At 43.1% G+C, this 19,234-nt stretch overlaps 1 protein-coding gene across 5 annotated transcripts in view; it reads right to left on the reverse strand.

The window, feature by feature from the left end:
* Positions 1-1,328: 1,328 nt before the first annotated feature.
* CLDND1 (claudin domain containing 1) overlaps positions 1,329-19,234 on the reverse strand; it is a 65,916-nt gene continuing 48,010 nt past the window's right edge. For 3 of the 5 annotated variants that reach the window (XM_085651671.1, XM_085651673.1, XM_085651672.1), the window contains exons 3-6: positions 16,638-16,948; positions 14,175-14,282; positions 13,545-13,682; positions 1,329-8,708 (exon numbers count right to left, since the gene is read on the reverse strand). In XM_085651671.1, coding sequence (XP_085507797.1) covers positions 8,488-8,708; positions 13,545-13,682; positions 14,175-14,282; positions 16,638-16,929 — 759 coding nt within the window. In that variant the 5' untranslated portion in view covers positions 16,930-16,948 and the 3' untranslated portion in view covers positions 1,329-8,487. The remainder of the gene's footprint in view (positions 8,709-13,544; positions 13,683-14,174; positions 14,283-16,637; positions 16,949-19,234) is intronic. The other 2 variants (XM_085651674.1, XM_085651675.1) reach the window with 1 other exon arrangement.

Here is a 19,234-nt window from a genome sequence, read left to right on the forward strand (position 1 = left end):
TAAACCCCTCCCATTTAGTAGCAGATAGACCCCATTTCCCCACATTAACAACTAAGTAGCAAAGTTACATGTTAGTAGGTCTCATCACAGAACAACAGGAGAGGTAATGAGGAGATTTCCAACAGTAGGTTGATAAATTGAATTTTGTATTAAGAAGTAGAACTGTAGTACTACTTTACATACTACAAAATGCGGTTTGTAAATTGGGTTTTAAACCACAATGTCCTGAGGATTTTTGTTCAAATTCAACATGTTCTATATATTCACCCATAGGATGTTCAAATTTACAATTTTACAAACTAGTGAGAAGTAGCACCAAAAAATAAAACCTAAAACTTGCAGGAAAGCAATGTCAACGTTGCAAGATTTGAGTGAATAATCATCTAGCCTGAGGGACTAAGGTTACATTGTTGTGGTAGAAGGTCCCGCACAGTCAAAGTAGTGAGGGGTGAGGGATTGTGCGATACAGATTACATCCAATGGCAGTGAATGCGCGTTACAGAGATGCTTTCCGTGTGTATACAAAGGCGAATTTAATTTCTTTATGGGTCCTATGTCTGAAGTTCTTCGGCACTGTGGGCAGCTGTGGATTTATGCGATTACCTGTTGAAGCCCAGTCATCTCTAGATGTTAAACTTTCATGCTAAGGAGGACCCAATGATAGTGGAATGTATTCCCAACTAACAGAATGCTGTTGACTGATGACTTTAGTGGCTCAGAGCAGGGGGCATCATTGTTTCTCTAGGGCAGGCCATGAGGCAGAAAGGTAGTCCACTGAGTTAATGGTCACTTCAGACCCTGCCACGGCCCACTCAGCCTTTCCTACCTCTGGGGTTTGTAAAGTGGGCACCAGAAACTGGGTAAAAGTGCCATCTGATAGATACTTTTTCAGACTAGGCAGAAGTGCCCTATAAAACACATTATTATTAACCTTTGAAGCAAGTCTCCTGGCCATAAACTTGGGGACCTTATATTTCTATTTATGAGGTTGGGGGAGGGAGATATATTAGAAAGGTGAATTTCCTACAGGAATTCAAGTTACTGTTTCCTGTGGTGACCAACGAAAGGTCATTCCATGTCCCCGACAGCATTCCTGCCTCCCACTCTTCATTGGAACACCACTGTTTGCCTCTTGATGTCTAGGCTTGCCCAGGCTACTCCTGGGTTCAATGCTTCAATTCTGGCAATGACTTCTAAATGATAGAACTGGCCAGTGACACCACCACACCCTGTAGTGATGCCACTAGAGTCCAAACTCTTGGTTAAAGCAACCCATAACATTTCCCAGACATTAAAATGTTCATACAAACTCAAATCACAACCAGAAATCAGGTCTTTTCACATTTATTTGCACCGTTCTTCATTAACAGTAATAAACAGAAAATACAAAGTCAATGAACATTACACAACGCATGAATAAATAAACTACAACAGAGTACAAACTGCAAATGGTCAATGGTGCTCAAGTGGTGTCAGTTTAGGGCACGTTAAGATATGGGATAAGTGAATTCAGGAAGAAAGGATTGGATTTACAACTTTTCAAATAAATGTATCTTTTTGCACAATTCTTCAGTTAACACATTATGTAATGTTTCCTCTCTTGCGCAGTGCAAACAGAAACATTTAGTATTTTAATTTTTAAAAAAGCAACCCATTTTAATTTTCTAGTGCCAAGTAGTCACGCCTTTCTTTCAAGAAAACTGAAGTTTGGAACCGTTTTACTGTACACAAGAAAAACAGAAAACAACATGAAAAATGAAGGGATGGGCAGGACCAAAATGAGCAATGACACTATTGTATGGTCAAAAGGTGTAACATTAGACCCCGTTTTCAATAACCGAACTAATGCTAATCTAGCCAAGCTCCTACCAACCTTTTCCGATACCTATCACCCTCAATATTTTCCTTTAAGGTTTTTGTTCAGGATTCCTGCAAAACCTTTTTGTGGGATAATTCTTCAGTTAAATGTTGGCCTTTTTTGTATTTTTCCAGTGAAAACCTAGTTTTAGGTGTTTATATTACCTATGTTTTTTTAACTAAATAAATTTCACAAAGTTGGATACTTTTTTCAAAAAAAGTTCCCGAAAGTGGGCGTATGCAACGTTTGACAGCTTCCTCTACTAAATATTATGCATGGTCAACAATCCCCCTCGGACACTATTTTCCTGAGGGATTTCAGTTAGGGGACGACGATGGAAGATTTAGACGGACACCACTCCCTCCAATCAAAAAAGGGTACATAAATGTATTGCAAACTCACAACACAAGCGTCAGCTTGGTGTTTGCTGGCGTGCAGTCCACATGATGTAATTCAGTAAAAAGACACACTTTTTATTTTGAACTTCACTCTGACTGTATAGTGTTGAGAAAAGAAGGAAGCAGAAATATGGATGCTGTGCTGTGAACGCTCAGTAAAAACAATAATACAAATATTTAAAATGTTATGTGCAATACAGTACATAGTTAAATATACTACATATTATACACCGCATTTTATGTATATATGTGTATATACATAAGCTTTTTATCCTTTTGGTTTAAATGTTTTTATAAAATGTATTAAAAGCTAAACATAATTGTTTTATATGGTGAAAAAAAAGTAAACCAGTCTTGACAATTCTGTTCTTAGCAGTTTCAACTACAACAGTACTCAAAATACTTTAAATACAAGATAGCTGCTGCATGAAAGGATCATACTTTATATGGAGCCAGGAAGGAATTATTGGAGTCAGCAAGAGACTAAGTCAAAGAGAATTTATAGGACAATAAACAAAGAAAGCCACCATGCCTTCATTGACACATCTGTTAGCCTTGGCCTGACCACAGCGTGTGCCATTTTGTGCTCCTCTGCTTGTTTACAACTAATGTTGTCGTCTGTAAAGCTGTTATTGTTTAAAGTTGAAATGTGTTTACAACGAAGTCTAATTTCTTCTCTCTATCCAAAAATAAAACAATTAATTGAACCTAACTAAGACTTCTTGTTTACTCTCAAAAGCATCAGCTAGACATTCCTCCTCCTGTTGAAGGTGCAGAACTTCCCAGGCCAACCTCATGCCCATGCTGGCTGAATATCAGGTGGCCGCAAACCTTAGGAAAGCCTCACCGATCATGCCAATCCTCTTTCTAGAGGCACCTTTACTATGTTAATGATCATCTTCAACAACACTTCATTCTACACACCGCACTGACAAAAGGTGGCGTTGGGAGCTCATCTAAGAGCCGTCTAAAGGAGAGCTGATTTCAGGGCCACTTTCATAGTTTGCCCTTTTAGAGGACTCTCCAGAATCTATGTGGAACCTGCTTCCTAAAAGACAAGTAGGGTGATTCATAAGAGTAGACAGTCCCACAGACCCCGACCCATTAGCAGGTAGGCAGCAGTCCCTTAAATAATGTGAAATCGACTTAAGTAACCTGTGCTTAGGATTAGAATTGCTGTGTCAAAGATTAGTAACCTAGAACATGCTGATTAATGTGTTACAATAATTAAAAATGTGGTTCAAGAGAGACATTTTCCAGAGGATAGTTTCTAGTAACACATAAGAAGATTTCCTCATTTCCAACTAGCAATCGCTTGTGCAAAGGATATTGTAGGAGGCACAGTTAAAAAATGTAAACATTTGTAATAAAAAATATATAATTCGTTTGCAGAAACAGGCAGAGTTAGCAGTTCTGTGCTTGTATTCTCAAGACAGAAGCCTAGATATACTTCTAGGTGGTGTTGCTGATAATAAAAGCTGAAGCCAGTGTGGGCAATATCTTTGATCTACCCATCACGGCTGATAGTTTTATCCCAACAGGTTAACCTCGGAACCGGGCACCTGGCGCACCGGATGCTCCTGTGGATTATGTGCTCCGCTTCCGCCACTGGCACCGACAGCAAGGGATGTGCTCGGTTTGAGAGCAGTGAGCTGGCCTCAGCAGAAAGTACACGAAGGGGTGACTCTAAAGGGCAAAAACTGATTGGAACTGCAAACCCTGGCCAATCTTTGCAACGAAAAACACAATCTTAAAACTTGCAAGAGGCGCATTACTGCTCATACAGACCCTGCAAGTGTTACAGAAGAGAACATGCTGCTGAGTCTGCCACAGAAAGCATACATTCTAAAAATCATGACACATGGCTCCCGAAAGAGCATACCATCTACACACATTAAAAATGGACACGGGTAACGGAGGCTTCAGAAGGGAAGGCAGGTGTCGGAGATCACAGAGAAGCAGCAGCAAAAGTAGAACTTCTTACACTGTACCCCATATGCTGATTTAGGACATGAGCAGTTGCTTGGCTGCAAAACACACTATTCTATTCCTTTACTCAACAAGGGAGCCCTCCCAGCTCATCTCTTTTATCAATCGCCTCACCATTTAAAGTGTCTTAAAAGCCCCACCGGGTGGAATACTCTGCTCCGTCGCATTCCTGGACACCTACCCTTTAAAGGGGTTCCTGATCCGCTTACACCTTCAGTGACACTGGGCAGTCTAATCTGCAATACCAGAAGCCCTTCCTTGGGACATTACTATGGGCCCCTTCTCGAGTGCGCCTTTACTGAGATTACATTGAAGAAACTGTGTAAACCGACCAGAAGGAGCACTGACAGGTTAAATGCCATCAGACTACTGGAAGGCTCTTCAGCCAGATCAAAGCAGTCATAGCCCTGGCCACTGCATGCACCATATGAAAAAAACCATCTCTCACGAGAGCTTCTCCGCAGCAGCAGTGAAACCAAAGGTTCTTTTCAGCGCCTTACAAAACCACATAAAAATGTCGCTTCAGGACGCGGTGCGCATCCATAAAAAGAAAAATCCTAGAGAGGCGAAAGAGTTCATGAAAGTCATGAAGGGAGAGTGGCACACAAACGGACATTAGCAATCTGAGCTTATGACTTGAAAGACTGCCGGTAACTGGCCCAGAGACAAGTGCGAAGTTTTGATTTCAACCTATGCTTCTGCTTCTGACTTTGTGTGTGATCTTAGGCAACGTACTACCAGCTTCCGGTGCCTGCTTTACTTAGGTGTCCATTGGCAGTGCCCTGCAGGAGATTCACCTGCGCTCCCCATTAACACAAAACATTTTAAAATTGATCCTAGTAGGACTTCAATACCCCGGAGATTTTCAGTAAAACATAAGCAAATAGATAAAAAAGTTTTTAAAAACACACAATATAAAAACATAAAACCCTAAATAATAAAGGTAAAAATCAACAATAAAACCACAAACAAACCTCTCACTTTTCTATGTGCGATGATATGTGTACATGGTTGAACAGACAAATAGCACAGAGACGGGCGAGGGCATTGAGACACTGTGCTGCAATAGCAAACTGTCTCCTGAAATTCTGGACAAAGAGACATGCTTAGGGCTAAAATTACTGATGGGAATTTGCAACATTTAAATGAAGCTCTAGTGGCAAGATCGCACAAAGCTGGGGTGACCACAGATCGAATGAGCCCATGGTTGGTTGCAGAGTTTCTCATCCCAGCTCTTGTGCGTTGATCTCAGGGTGGAGTCTTGATTCCTGTGCTCAGTGTCAAGTCCTAAAGAGAGATGAGCTCTAGTGGTGTGGTAACAGTGTAAGGGTCTAAATATCCAGCCTCGAGTCCAAGCTCTATCAGTGTGGCCTTTAGTGGTTAAGTCCAGGGTTGAAGTTCTGATTTGTGGGCTCTCATCCCAGCTCTGAGGTCTCAAACTCAAGCAGCGAGATTTCAGGGCCGGAATCTAGATTCCTAGACACTGATTCTAGCTCTACAGAGAGGCCACCCTTGGTACTCAGATCCCAGGGTTGGAGTCTGGATTCAGAGACACTCATATCAGCTCTACAGAGAGGTTCACTCTACTTCGCAAATCTCAGGGTCGGAGACTGGATTACTAGATAATGCTAGGCACTCATCCTAGCGCTACAGAGAGGTGATCGCCTAACCTCTAACCCAAGCTCTGTACCAAACTGAGCATTAGTGGAAAGGTTCAAGGCTAGGGCCTGGATGGGTGTACTTTCTTTCCAGCACTGTCGCGGCAAGGTCTAGTCGCAAGACTCAGGGTTGGAGTTTGGAGTTCTAGACACTCACTCCAGTTCCACAAAGAGGTCTCTAGTTCTTCGATTTCAGAGTTGGAGGTGAAACCTAGGGGTGGAGTCTGGCACAGCGCTTGAATGTCTAGCAATCCAAAGGGAGGTCTAGTGGTAAGGTTCAAGGTTGGAGCCTACATTCAGGGGGTCTACTCCACACAGGCGCTGTGTAGCGCTGGTTGCTGGTGGCGAGATCTCAAGGTTGGAGTATGGATTTCTACATCTTATCAACCTATGAGAGATTTGTTCTTCTGTTGAGCTATAGGGGTTGGAGTCTGGAATCCTATCCTCTGGCCCAGTCTTTGAACCAAAGTGAGCTTTAGTAGGTTAAAGGGTGGACTCTCGATTTGTGGGCTGTCATCTCAACACTTTGGAGGCAAGCTCTAGTGGGGAGATCTCAGGGTTGGCGTCTGGATTCCTAGACTCTCATCCTAGTTCTTCCAAGAGGAGTTCTGTTGGTGGGTTCTCAAGATTGGAGTCTGGATTCCTAGAATCTCCTCCCAGCTCTACAGAGAGGTGATGTCTAGCTCCCGGATCTTAGGGTTGAAGTCTGGATTCCTGGACGTTGCAATACTTTCTGTAGAGAGATAAACTCTAGCAAGATCACAGGGTTAGAAGTCTGGATTTCTAGACTCTCATGCCAGGCCTGTAGTATGACTAGCATTAGACATTGAAGTCTTGTTTGCAGGACTGTAATCCCTATAGAGGTAAGCTTGAGTGAGAGCCATGAACTGTGATCCTTTGCTGTAGTCCCAGCTATGTAGAGTGGTGAGGTTTAGTGGGAACCTATGGCTCTGATTAGGGTTTTGATCGGCTAACCCTAGTTCTGTTGTGTCAGGGGAAAACTCTTGCCCAGCGGTATAGCTTTATGGTGCGAGCGCACGGCTGTTGCATAAGGACTCCCATACTCTAACTCAACATGGGTGATTGCATACTGAGTTGCCATAGCTATGGATTGGAGACTCAACTTCTGAAGCTAACTCCACCTCTGGGAGGGAGGTGAGGTTTAGTGGTGAGAGCAAACTCCACCTCTGGGAGGGAGGTGAGGTTTAGTGGTGAGAGCAAACTCCACCTCTGGGAGGGAGGTGAGGTTTAGTGGTGAGAGCAAACTCCACCTTTGGGAGGGAGGTGAGGTTTAGTGGTGAGAGCTAATACCATGTAAGGGAGTGAGGTGACATTTAGTGCTGAGAGCGAATACCATGTCAGGGACTGAGGTGAGGTTCAGTGGTGAGAGCTAATTCCACATCTGGGAGGGAAGTGAAGGCTAGAGGTAAGGGCTAACCTCAACTCTGGGAGGAAGGTAAGATTTAGTGGTGAGAGCTAATCCCACCTCTGGGAGGAAGGTGAGGACTAGAGGTAAGGGCTAACCTCACCTCTGGGAGGGAGGGAGGTGAGGTTTAGTGTGAAAGCTAATACCATGTCAGGGAAGGATGTGAGGTCTAGGGGGGATATGTTTGGGCTGGAGTCGGGAATCATGGAATGCAACTCTAGTCTGTTTAAGGAGCACAAGCCTGAGGTGTGAGATATATAAGCTTACCTCTGGGAGCGAGAACTAAGTACTAGACGCACCTTTGGGAAGGGAGCTGAGGTCTAGTGGCAAAAGCCAACGCCATTGTTGGAAGAGTGGCTAGGTCTATTGGTGAGAGTCAACTCCACCACATGGAGTGATGGGAAGGGGGCGGGGGGTGTTAAAGCAAACACCACCTCTGGGGAAGAGGTGAGACAGCTGTGAAAGCTTTGCGATGGAGGCCGGACTCCTGAGATCAAAGTCCACCTCTTGAGGGATGGGGTGAGTTGGTTAGCACACAAAGCTGGAGTCCAGTATCCTGACCTATACTGAATACTATGTGGCGGGGAAAAAGCATAATTCTGGTTTACTTGTATTGTGGACTACATCTACCAGCCCCAATTCTCCATCACTGATGGACAGTGGGTGAGAGACAAAACTGAGATGCCATAGTTACCAGATGACCAATGGCTGGCCCACAGTGGAGAGAGGGTCTGGTACTTCTCTGATATAAACTCTGCAGTTGTTAGGAAGATTAATACCTTAGGTTTGAGTTTGGCTGCAGTTTAGGATTAGGTCTTTGGCCAGAGCAACTGCAGTGCTATTCTGTAGAGGACACAGGAACCCTGTATATCTTTTACCCTGTCAATACATATCTAAAATAGGATTTCTGGCAGGACGATGCCAGAGCATGCAACAATCAGAGGAACCATTATAAATTAACCAGTAGGTGGTGGTATCTAGATCCTTAATGGGTAAAAGGTAAGTCCAAAACTGTGCCAGGATCTGAGACAGCAGGTGATGGATTAGGGCGCCCGCATGGTCTATCCCCACCACACTGTGGCCCTTGCATCTTCCATTGAACTGCACACGCTCCAGATGAGGGCTACACATAAGATTGAAATGGGAAATGTTTAACACCTATGCAACACGATATGCCTTCATTAGTGTGTACTCCCTGCGATTGGTGCGCGCTGCCCAAATGAAGAGGGCAGCTGCCATGAACTGCAGGGGAGCCGAGACACAGGCCAGGCAGAAGGACCAGCCAAATTCCCCCCTCACTTCCTCAGGGGGCTTGAGCTTCTGATGGAGCAGTTCAATCCCAGCAACATAACAGGCAATGGTCCCAAGAGTGCAGACGCCTGCGGGAAGCAAAGAAATGAGAAAGGAAAATGTAGGTATCAGATCAATCTCACTTATTGTATTGTGATCCCACTGATCCCTCCCCTGTCTGCCACACAAGGAGTCAATAAAAGCATCAATACAATGAAAACATTCATCACTCCCATCATCATGTGCCCATCAAGTTTCACAAAAAGCGACCCTGGGACCAGACTGAACCAGTCATTTTAGCCTCTTAGTCCAAATGAAAAAGAACAATACCCTCAATAACCTACATTTGATGTACTCATAAAATAAAGCAATGAAGATGAGAGTAACCTGCTCTACTATTACGAGTATAGGAAGGGTACTAGTCTGTAATCTTAGGGTACCTCTTTGGGAATCCTCATTAGAGTCATGAGCACTGAATTGACTTGCCCACGTGGATATATTCAAGTGTAAAATGCTTATTAGCAGGAAGTCCATTCTAAAAACCAAATAAACACTTAAGCAGCCTAACAGATCCTAGATTGGCCACATTTAATTTATTTTCATTTGAAAAAGAAGCCAATTGTATTAATAAAGTTCACTGAATTAAGAAATAGTGATAACGAACATTTTTTATAAACTTTTTTAAAGAAAGGAAAGCAGGGCAAGGCTGCAGAAATCACAGACTGCAGAACTGACCTTGCGCTTTTAAGGTGTCCTGTCCTCAAGTGGCCCCGTCAGTGACAACTAGACCAGTTCATTGCTTTAAATAAAGAAACAATCCTAGGCAGAGTGTCAGAAAAATACTTCCATCATTCCTCCTCAGAGGTGGGAGAATTGCGTATGACCTAGAGGAGAACTAGAATTACAGATTAGTAACCTTTCCTTCTCCTCCTGAAAATCATCAACAATAGCCACTGAATTGAGCAGCAAACCCATCCAACATAAAAAGCAGTGGAATAAACAAAGTTTCTGAAACGGAGGCATGTCTCAAACAACATGCCCTCTAGCAGAATGGGCTTTAGGTTTGTCAGGAAGGCCTCTGTCTCGTTTACATATCGACATATCCGTCAGAGAGGATGGCTTTGGAAAGAAAGCTAGCAGTGCAACTCTCTGTTTAACAAGAAAACCTGACACTACTTTAAGGAGGAAACTCAAGATGAGTTCTCATCACTACCTTATTCTTTTGGAATACAAAGTAGGGCCTGAATCTCCCTGATTCAGTGAGGTGAAGTTATAGAGACTAGGAAAGAAGCTTAGCAAGTTAGATGTTTATTGACGCCTTATGGATCGGCTCAAAGGGAGGACTCATCTATTGAGAGAGGACTATTAAGTTCCTTAAGTGGGGAAAGAGTTCTAAAGGGAGGAAATACGTTCTGAATACCCTCTATTTAATTCTTCACCACAGGCATTGTAAAGAAAGGTGTTTGCGATGGAGACTTTCTACAAGTAGTAATACCCACAAGATGTACATTAACGAAGAAGTTCAGCTCAGATCTTAGTAAGTGGAGAAACTAAGCAAGTACGGCCTCTTCTGGGCATTTGGAAGGAGAGGGATATATTGATCAAAAAGAAATTCCCTTCAGAAGATTCTCTGATAGACATCGCAAGGAAGTGACTGAATCAGAGGCTGAGTAAAAATACGCCTGCCTTCTCAGCTGCTGGAGTACTGGCACCACTGGTTGTCTAAACACTGCTCGACAGGCCTCACATGTAGATTAGCACAAGGTTACCAGGCAAATGCAAGAAGCCATCAATCACTGCAAAGAGGATATTTGGTGTGCAGCCCGATTCTGTGTTCTTAGACCTTGTGACACTTTGGACAGACGGATACAATTCTCTCCTCTGAAGGACCTGAGTGTCCAGTACCACACCCAAATAATGGATGAATTGAACTGGTACAGTGGTTGATTTGTATGTGCTAGACTTGAGAACCCAGAGAGCAAAGAATGGCAAGCGTCATTTGATACCGGCCTAGAGCTTCCTGTGATGCTGATGCAGTTATCAGGCAATCATCTTGCTATGAAAATGCAAAAGAAGCTGTTTTCTCAGAAAAGCAGCTAACGACCTTGGTGCTCATGACAGGGTTTTGTAAAGTAAAAGGTTGTTACTCACAAGAAACCTCAGAAATGTTTGACATTTTTCTAAAGTTTAGATGTGGAAGTAAGCATCCTGAAGGTCTATGGCACATATCCAGTCCCCTTGATGTAACTGAGGGAATATGGAATGTAAAGCCAGCATTCAGATTTTTCCACTCCATATCCATTTCTTGATTGGGTCCCTATTTTTGGAACGAGAAAGTAATAGGAATAACTTCACTGGATTTACCAATGAGGTGCTTACTTCCTGTTAGAGTTGTTCCCTTTGACAATGAGAGGATTTTCTCATTGGGTGTTTGGAGCACGTGACTCTACTCGCCATTTGCACAACATGCAATTATCTACATTCTTACAGATGATTTGTGACGCTCTCCCTCCACTGGCACGACTATAAGTGAAAGAGTAAGTGAAGAGTAGCAGCTTAGCTGGTGGATTTTCCCTGGCCGGCCATTGTTGCTGGACACCTGTCCATTTAGAGGAGTTATACGGATGTAGGGATGACTTTGATTGTGTTAATTCTGCTTCTGGGGGCACTGGGTGTCATAAGATTTGCAGCATCTTCTTAACAATTTTTTATCCCGACACACAGCCGTCAACATCTCCATTTTCACATTCGTGAGGTTCGTCTCCTCATCGATATGAGGTCTAATTAAAGAATAATCAGTGAAGGAAAGCTTTATTAGGCACTGTTTAGTCTCCAGCTTGAGCCCAGTCAATCAAAGCCTGGAACTCATTTCCATGAGCCGCAAGGTCTGAAGAATCAGCAGCTGCACCATTCACCAGGTTTGAGACCAGCGCGCCTTACTGCAGAACCTCTTGGAAAACCTCTCGGTCCTCCCTTGATAATAGCTCTAGAAAGCACTGGAGTGAATCCCATAGGGGCCTCTCACACTGTCCCAAAGAGGTGGTAGCCATAGGAGTGTTCTAAATTCACACGTTTATTCTCCTTATCAGGGGGAACAGTGGAAACAAGAGCTGTGCCAGGGAAATTTCTGACAACTGATATATTCACCAAATCCGTTTATGGATCCTCCAAAGGAACATGTCTTTTTCCAGAGGCATATGCTCGTATAATAGTCTAGCTGGAGCAGACTTGGCTGACACAGGAGTTACACCTTCAGTGACCTAATTCACCCTAATTCACCCTAATCAGAGCCATAGGTTCCCACTAAACCTCACCACTCTACATAGCTGGGACTACAGCAAAGGATCACAGTTCATGGCTCTCACTCAAGCTTACCTCTATAGGGATTACAGTCCTGCAAACAATAAACACAAAGTATTATCCTTCACCACAAGAGTTAAAAGATTTTAAAAAGTTAGAAACCATCAAAGTGCTCTGTGTAAAAATAAAAAATAAATAACTAAAAAGTACACCGATCTTGTTATTTATTTTCTTACTTTGTGTTTTCTTTGAGGGACACATATTACTATACAATGTTGCCTTACCTCCTTTTCTTTTCTTTTTTATGTAGATAACACGGTGTCTTAATTTTTATAAATGCCATGAGGGGCATTAGAATTGTTTAATTTAACTACGTTATTTCATCTTGTCTTTAGCCCTGAGGAAGTCCATGACTAACTGTCTGTTGGACAAAACACGTGTTGGCAAGTTCTGTGGCTTGAAGGCATTTTGTTTGAGACGCAAGAATATTACTGGATAAGACCTGACAAGCTTGAAATTAATTAAGAAGAATATACTCAAGATTGACATTTGGACTCTAATTGTTGCTCAGATTTATATGATTTTGCTCGGACTACCTATTATCTATTTTTGCATTCGGTGGGCTTGCCCACAATTACAACGTGAGGTGGCCGTTGTAGGGTAAACCTGGAGCAGTGGCATTTAGAAGGACTTTTTTGTTATTTGGATTTTCACTTCCCAGCGCAGAATTTCCCTACCACCGTTCTAATTTTTGTCAATATCATTGCTGTGTGCCCTGATTTGATTCATTTCTACACCCCTCACTCTTTGCATCTTTCCCAGCCTGCATCTTCCGGACTCGATTCACTCCTCTCCATTGGACTCTTCACTACCGCCCCATCACTCACCTTATTTACATAACCCAGTCCTGATGATGATCTGAAATTGTACAGGTCGAAACGCTGTTGACCCTTCAGCGTTACTGTGGTCTCCTTTAAACAGTTGGATCCCGCTCTGTAAAACTAACTGCTGTTTTCGTGACCTCCAATTCAATTGTATTTTTTGGCGCCGTTTACGCTGATTTCTCACCGTACCTTGTGTCACTGCGCCGTTCACCTTCACGAGCACGAATGTGCACACCTACTATTGGGTTACCTATGCATATACTGTAAGGTAGTGCTGATATAACTTCTTGCATCCCGAAATAAGATTTACATCTTCTTTACATTTCTTTTGTGGTCTCCCTTTTTATCGTCGCTCTCATATTGATTTATTTTCTTTATATGCATTTGTCTTCTAAATGATTACCGGTTGAGACATTGTTTATTGTTTACACACTATTACCCAGGTCTCGGCTGTGTAAACAGGCCTTTCCCCTGTTTTTGCTTCCAGCTGAATATAGGTAGACACTACAATCTCTCAAATAGGCAACATGTCATAGTGGGGCAGACAGAAGTAGGTGTGTGGTACTGTTCCTACACCACTACAAGAGAGACAGGAGGGGTCTTCTCTTCCTAAAGGCAGCAAGGGCTGGCAGGATGGTTTAGATGATTGTGTTCCGACTGTAACAGCGGGCACACAGGGCAGTCCTAATAACATGCCTCCCTCAAAGGAAACTGCTGGAGCACATTGGGACAATGACTTACCTGCAAGGAAGTGGAGCACCCCCGTGCCGATGGTGGGATAGAGATTACGGCAAGCGCATGCACACAGTCCGATGAGGGCTCCAAAACACATCAAGCCCAGGCTGACAAAGGGCAAGAGACACTGACACCGCCAGAGATCTAGGGACACGCAAGAAAAACACCGAGAGAAACTGCACTTAATATTGTAGTCTGCTATCAGCCACTTAATTCCCAGTCATAATCAACAGCTCAAGTAGATCAAATCCAACACTGCCCACCCTAAAACACACTAACAACTCCTGACAGCGCTCTCTCGCTATTTCATTCTCTCACCAATCCCAACACAGGCTGATCCCCAACCCCTTCCCCAGCCTCTCCATTCAGGTCTTTTTACTACTAGACCCCTACAGTGGAAAACTCTGTCCATGGGCCTGAGACCAACTACCCTCAGACTGATGAAACAGCATCGGCTTGACTGTGAGCACCAGCCGACTGCAAGGTATAGAATGGACATTGATTGGGGCAAGTGGGGTTGAGGGGAGTGATCAGGGAGAGGGGCATACCAGTTTACAGTTCATTTAGCTTTCACGCTATAGATTACAGCTCACACTCAAAGCACCCCTTGTTTTATTGCCCTCAGTGATTTCTTACAGGTGCGCACAAGATCCGGGCCGCTGTTATGGTTTCCTGGTTCCAAGTATTTCTCCAGGAACTGGTCAGAAAGGGAGAAACTTATGCACTCCGTGGTGTAATCTGCTTCTGCAACGAAGAACAAGTAATGCTCATGGTATCTTTCATCTCAATGGCATTTTGTGCTGTACAATTTTAGATGGTTTGCATACTATTCTGGGTCTGGACATGTATAAGTGAAGGGCTCGGAAGAAACAATTCATTAAAGAAAAAAATCAATCCATGCAACAAGTTCTTTTAAAATAAAAGTGAAACAGGAAAGTGTAAACTGATCTGATAAAAAAATTAAGGGACAGAGAGATTTGAAAGAGGACAGCGGATGAAGAGACATAGACAAAAAACGAAGATAGTAAGAAACATGTAAAAACGAATGCATAATTAAGGATCATAGGGAGACAGAAAAAATGTTAACTAGTAAAAGGAAAGAAAAACAGAAAGAAAGGGATCATGAGCTGTAGGGAATGGAAAAGGTGTAAATAGGAAGAAAAGGAAAAAAGAATGGAATAGCAAAGGGTCTCTGGAAGTGACAGAGTGCAATAGATCAGAAGAAGCAAAATAAACTAAAGACAGATAGCATTTCAGAAAAATGGGACCAGAACGCTAGGCAAAAGCTACCGACCAATCTGAGGAGAATAAATAAGAGATAGAGCGCAAATGAAAAAGAACAAACAGAAAGAAATAACCAAATGGGAAAGAGAAGATGAGAATGGAAAAACAAATTACCACAATATGGGTGTAAACTGTGTATCAATTAAATATAGAGCCTACGGGGTATGGTAAGTATTGGGTGTACAATTTGGGCATCATTCTGAGTTTTGGACCATAGAATAGTGAGCAATGCACAAAATGTGCATGTTTTCTTCCAGGCCAAGGCGGGTAAAATGAAAATGTGGGCTATTTTTCCACACAATTTGTAAGAGGTTTGATTTAGTGAATTTCATGCTAGGAAAAATGTGCCTGACTTTGAACAGCGAATCAAGGATAGTGCCAGAGCTGCAATGAAGGCCAACGGGACACATCACAGGGCAAGATTTCAAAGGACAAAGAAAAGGAGGAGAATAGGATAGAACAAATAGGGAAGAATAATACAAGTGCTTTAGCAAAAAACATGAAAAGATTGTATTGACATGCCGCATATGTGAAACTGCATAACAGAGCAGAAGGGAGAGAAGAGGCAATGAAAGGTAAAAAAAAAAGGCACATGATGCCACAGTAAAAGGAGAGGAAGAAACTAAAGAAACACAATTTAAATGAAAATACTATGCAAACAAACAACATAAAAGCAGGTTTCAAAGGAAAACCGAAAAAGAAAAAACAGAGATTACAGAAATACAATCAAACAAGAAAAGGTGGTAGAAGAGACAGTGGAAACAACGAATGGAATCATCAAGAAATTAGGTCAATTAGGGAAAGGTTGAAACATGGTTGACTTCAAAATGCAAGTGAAAGTGAGGTCAAATTATGGAGTTTTAGGATGAGTGGGTGAAAATAGAAATGGGCCTGGCAAGAGGTGTAGAAGAGACGCAGATAAAGCAGAAGAGAGAGGCACACAAAAAGAGGAAGCAATAAGAAGTAGACTTCTCAGAAAAGAAGGGAAGAGTGAAGAAAAAGAGGGAGACAAAGTTAGTGATGGAGGAAGCTACAGAACGTTTCAAGTACAATTCATAGGAACGGATACAAGAAAGAGCCAAAGGATTTAAGCAATGAGAAGGAAGAGGAAGAAAACAAAGTGGAATAATAAAGAAAACAGAAGCAAATGGGAAACAAGAAAGACACAGGTATAATAGCGAATATTAGGAGGAAGCAAACGCTCTAGAAATTTGGGAGCTGACGAAGGATGCAGTGAAGTACAAGAAACAGAAAAGGGAAGAAGAGGATTAGGGTCATGGTGTACAAAAAAAGGAACAAGAGCTGCGATGAGGAGAAGTAGAAAACATGAGAGACACAAAAACATGGAATTATGGGAGACAATGGAAGAGTACAACAACATGAAACAAGAAAAACTGTGAAGATGAAAAGAAGGGGACTATGTGAAAGGACAGAGGAGACGAATAAGGCTGTGGGACTCTACAAAGAGACGATGAACAAGAGTGAGGACTGAGACAAGTGCATAGTGCAGAAATATAGCAAAGAAATGAGCCAAGAGGCACAAGAAAAAGTTCAGGCAACAACAGACGGGCAATGTAAAGGAATTAGAAAGGACAAAAAACTGAGCACAAAAGGATGCAATAACAGACAGGCTGATATAAAGGATTCTGAGGCTGAAGAGAAAAAGAACAATATGGAATAAATGGGAAGGACAGAAAAAGAAAAGAAAAAGGAGTCACCACCAGAAAAAGAAAGGACATGGGGGAGATGATTAAATTGGTTAGCAGAAGAGACTGTGGAGAAAAATCTAAGTATGACAGGACTTCCAGATCGTACCCGGCTGTCGGAACCAGTGTGCTTGACTCGAGACAGTGATGCAGCGTCTCCACAGCCCCATCGTCCCGTTGCAGTGGAACAGCGCATCACTGTACGTTTTCTCATCCGCTTCCTCACTTAAGAACTCATCCTTGAAATTACGCCCCAGTGTCTCGCTCCCGTTGTCAGTAGGTGAGGGGCTGTGGTACTCGTACCAGAAGTCAGTGCCCACTGAAGCTGACATGTAGATGGTGGCAATAATGCTGAGCACGCAGGCAATGACCAGCGCTGTGGCAAAGCGGTTGTCCATCATGGTAGCTGCCGTTCAGGCCCTGTGGGATCAGGAGAACAAAATCACAATTATAATCAAGTGCTGAGAAGCAAACTATTTAATACGTCTGTCTGATGGAAAATGAGCACCTTGTGTGGCTTTCCACTTAGCTCCATGTAGTCAGGACATCTTGTGTTCAGTCCTGTGTTTGAAAAGCTGTGCTCTAGGGGCTGTAATGACTTGAGCTTCCATTGAACTAATATGACTGACGCCCCTGACAACAATGATTTGCTACAGAAAAGAGTAGAACTAGAAGCTCGTTGCCCTGGTTACAGGCGTGACAGTATCTTCATGGCCCTGCCATCTCTGAAGAGGCGATGCTCCCGAACCTGGGGGATTAGTTGAAAACTTGAGAGATATGTAGTTCGGAATTGTTCTCTCGCTGCAAATATCACGATTACTTTAAAAGCATATAGTTTGCAAACGTATGAAAAATAAAGTTCTAAAGTAAATAGTTTAAACATTTTGAACCAATACCAGGGACAATACCTAGTCTTCTCATCACTTAAATAGGCGAGAGCCCTATGCTAACTCTAGCCCCTGGTGGCGCTACAGGAGGTTGTTGTAATGATAACTTAAGGTTCAGGACTAAGTTCCAATTTCAAGCTTCATTTCTAACTCAAATATTTTCAAACTAAATGCTAAAGTTTCAAATAGAATGCTTTTCAAATTGCACATCAACTGTTTCAAAGTATATGCCCAGTGCAGGTACTTTGCGCCCATTTCTTGTTAGGATGTCGTCTTTCTATTTTCTCTTTAGTTATGACATCATCCTCACACACGATATACACACGCCGATTTGCACATCCTTCTTGTGCTCACTTTGTCCTGCTTGCACCATTCTCATAGGCACACTTTCTCCCAGAAGCCATCCCAGAGGCCATACACATTCTGACAAGGTATTACCAGTGAGACAAAAGCCAAAAATGTTGCCCACAGGAGCAAAAATTCCCTCTATTGAGAAAGCATGTTACATGAATAGTGCATGAAAATGGCCAATAAAGTGTGCATTCTTTGAGGTTGAGGAAACATGACAGCTTCTTGTAAACACCAAGGCACACATCCTGTTTAAGATCCGGATTCACCCATTAAGCCCGGATGGTTTCTCAGCTCCGTGGCTCGCCATTTGCCTTTCACAGTTTCCTCTCAGTCCACAACTGGAGGTTGTCTCTCAAACCCTCGCGAGCCTTCCTCTGTGTCGATTCCTGCACGTCAGCCTACGACGCCCTGGATACAGACATTAGGTTACTTTGTTTCTGTGCTGGATATACCTCCCTCCCCTATGATCTTGTAGTGCTGCCATTGAGTAAAGGGTGTGTGCGTTCTAACACTACTGGCAGTGCTCCAAGCCAGCGCGCCTGACTATGTGTTGACTAATAATGTGGTCACAGTTGTGGGTGCTGGAGGTGGTGTTCGCCTTGTAAACGAGAGTGTGGTGACTGCAAAAGTGTCTTTTGTCTTAATGTGAGTGTAAGTTTCCTCGACGGACGGATGGTATTTCCGTGTCCCGAGGTGACTGCCAGTGTTTCCACATCTTGGTGTGTTCGTGTCATTGCTTTCTTGTCCCAGTTGGTGTTCATGCATTTCTCTGTGCTGTTGTGCTGTCTTCACTGTCCCACTGAGTACGACTGCGCGTGTGAGTGTGAGTGTGAGTGTGAGTGTGTGTGTGTGTGTGTGTGTGTGTGTGTGTGTGTGTGTGTGTGGTGTGTGTGTGTGTGTGTGTGTGTGTGTAGTGTGTGTGTGTGTGTGGTGTGTGTGTATGTGTGTTCAGAAGGGGAAGAAGTGTTCCAATGGCCCTCCATCACATCTTGTCAGAGATCGCACAAGGACGCTCAGTTCGGCCTCGACGTCAACATTGCTCTGGGGCTTCCGCTCTCATGGTGACACTGAGGGCTTTTCCACGAGTTGTGTGGAGCACGAAGGACGGTGGTGGAACTTTGGATTTCAGCACCGCACACAGGATGTCCACCTTGGGCGTCTTCTTCATAGTTCAATAAACACCATGAGCTTCTGGAAAAGCAGAAACAAAACTCATCAATAGCCCTGTCCAAGATGGTGACGGTCTTTCCACTAGAGGATGTCTGAGGTTCCCATGATATAGCGAAATCTTTTCATGAATATATAATGGAAGCTTTACAAGACGAAGATGCATTGCAATGCATTTGATTACCTGATTTTTTTCTGCAATCTTTACTCTTTCCAGTATGTTTTTGCCTGTGAGGTTTTTTTTCCCCGTAGGTATTTCTTCTGGGATCGGCTTTTCATAGCCGGGCTATTTTCTGCTTCC

Source organism: Triturus cristatus, chromosome 4_1 (genome assembly GCF_964204655.1).
Source record: "Triturus cristatus chromosome 4_1, aTriCri1.1, whole genome shotgun sequence".
Lineage (NCBI taxonomy): Eukaryota > Metazoa > Chordata > Amphibia > Caudata > Salamandridae > Triturus > Triturus cristatus.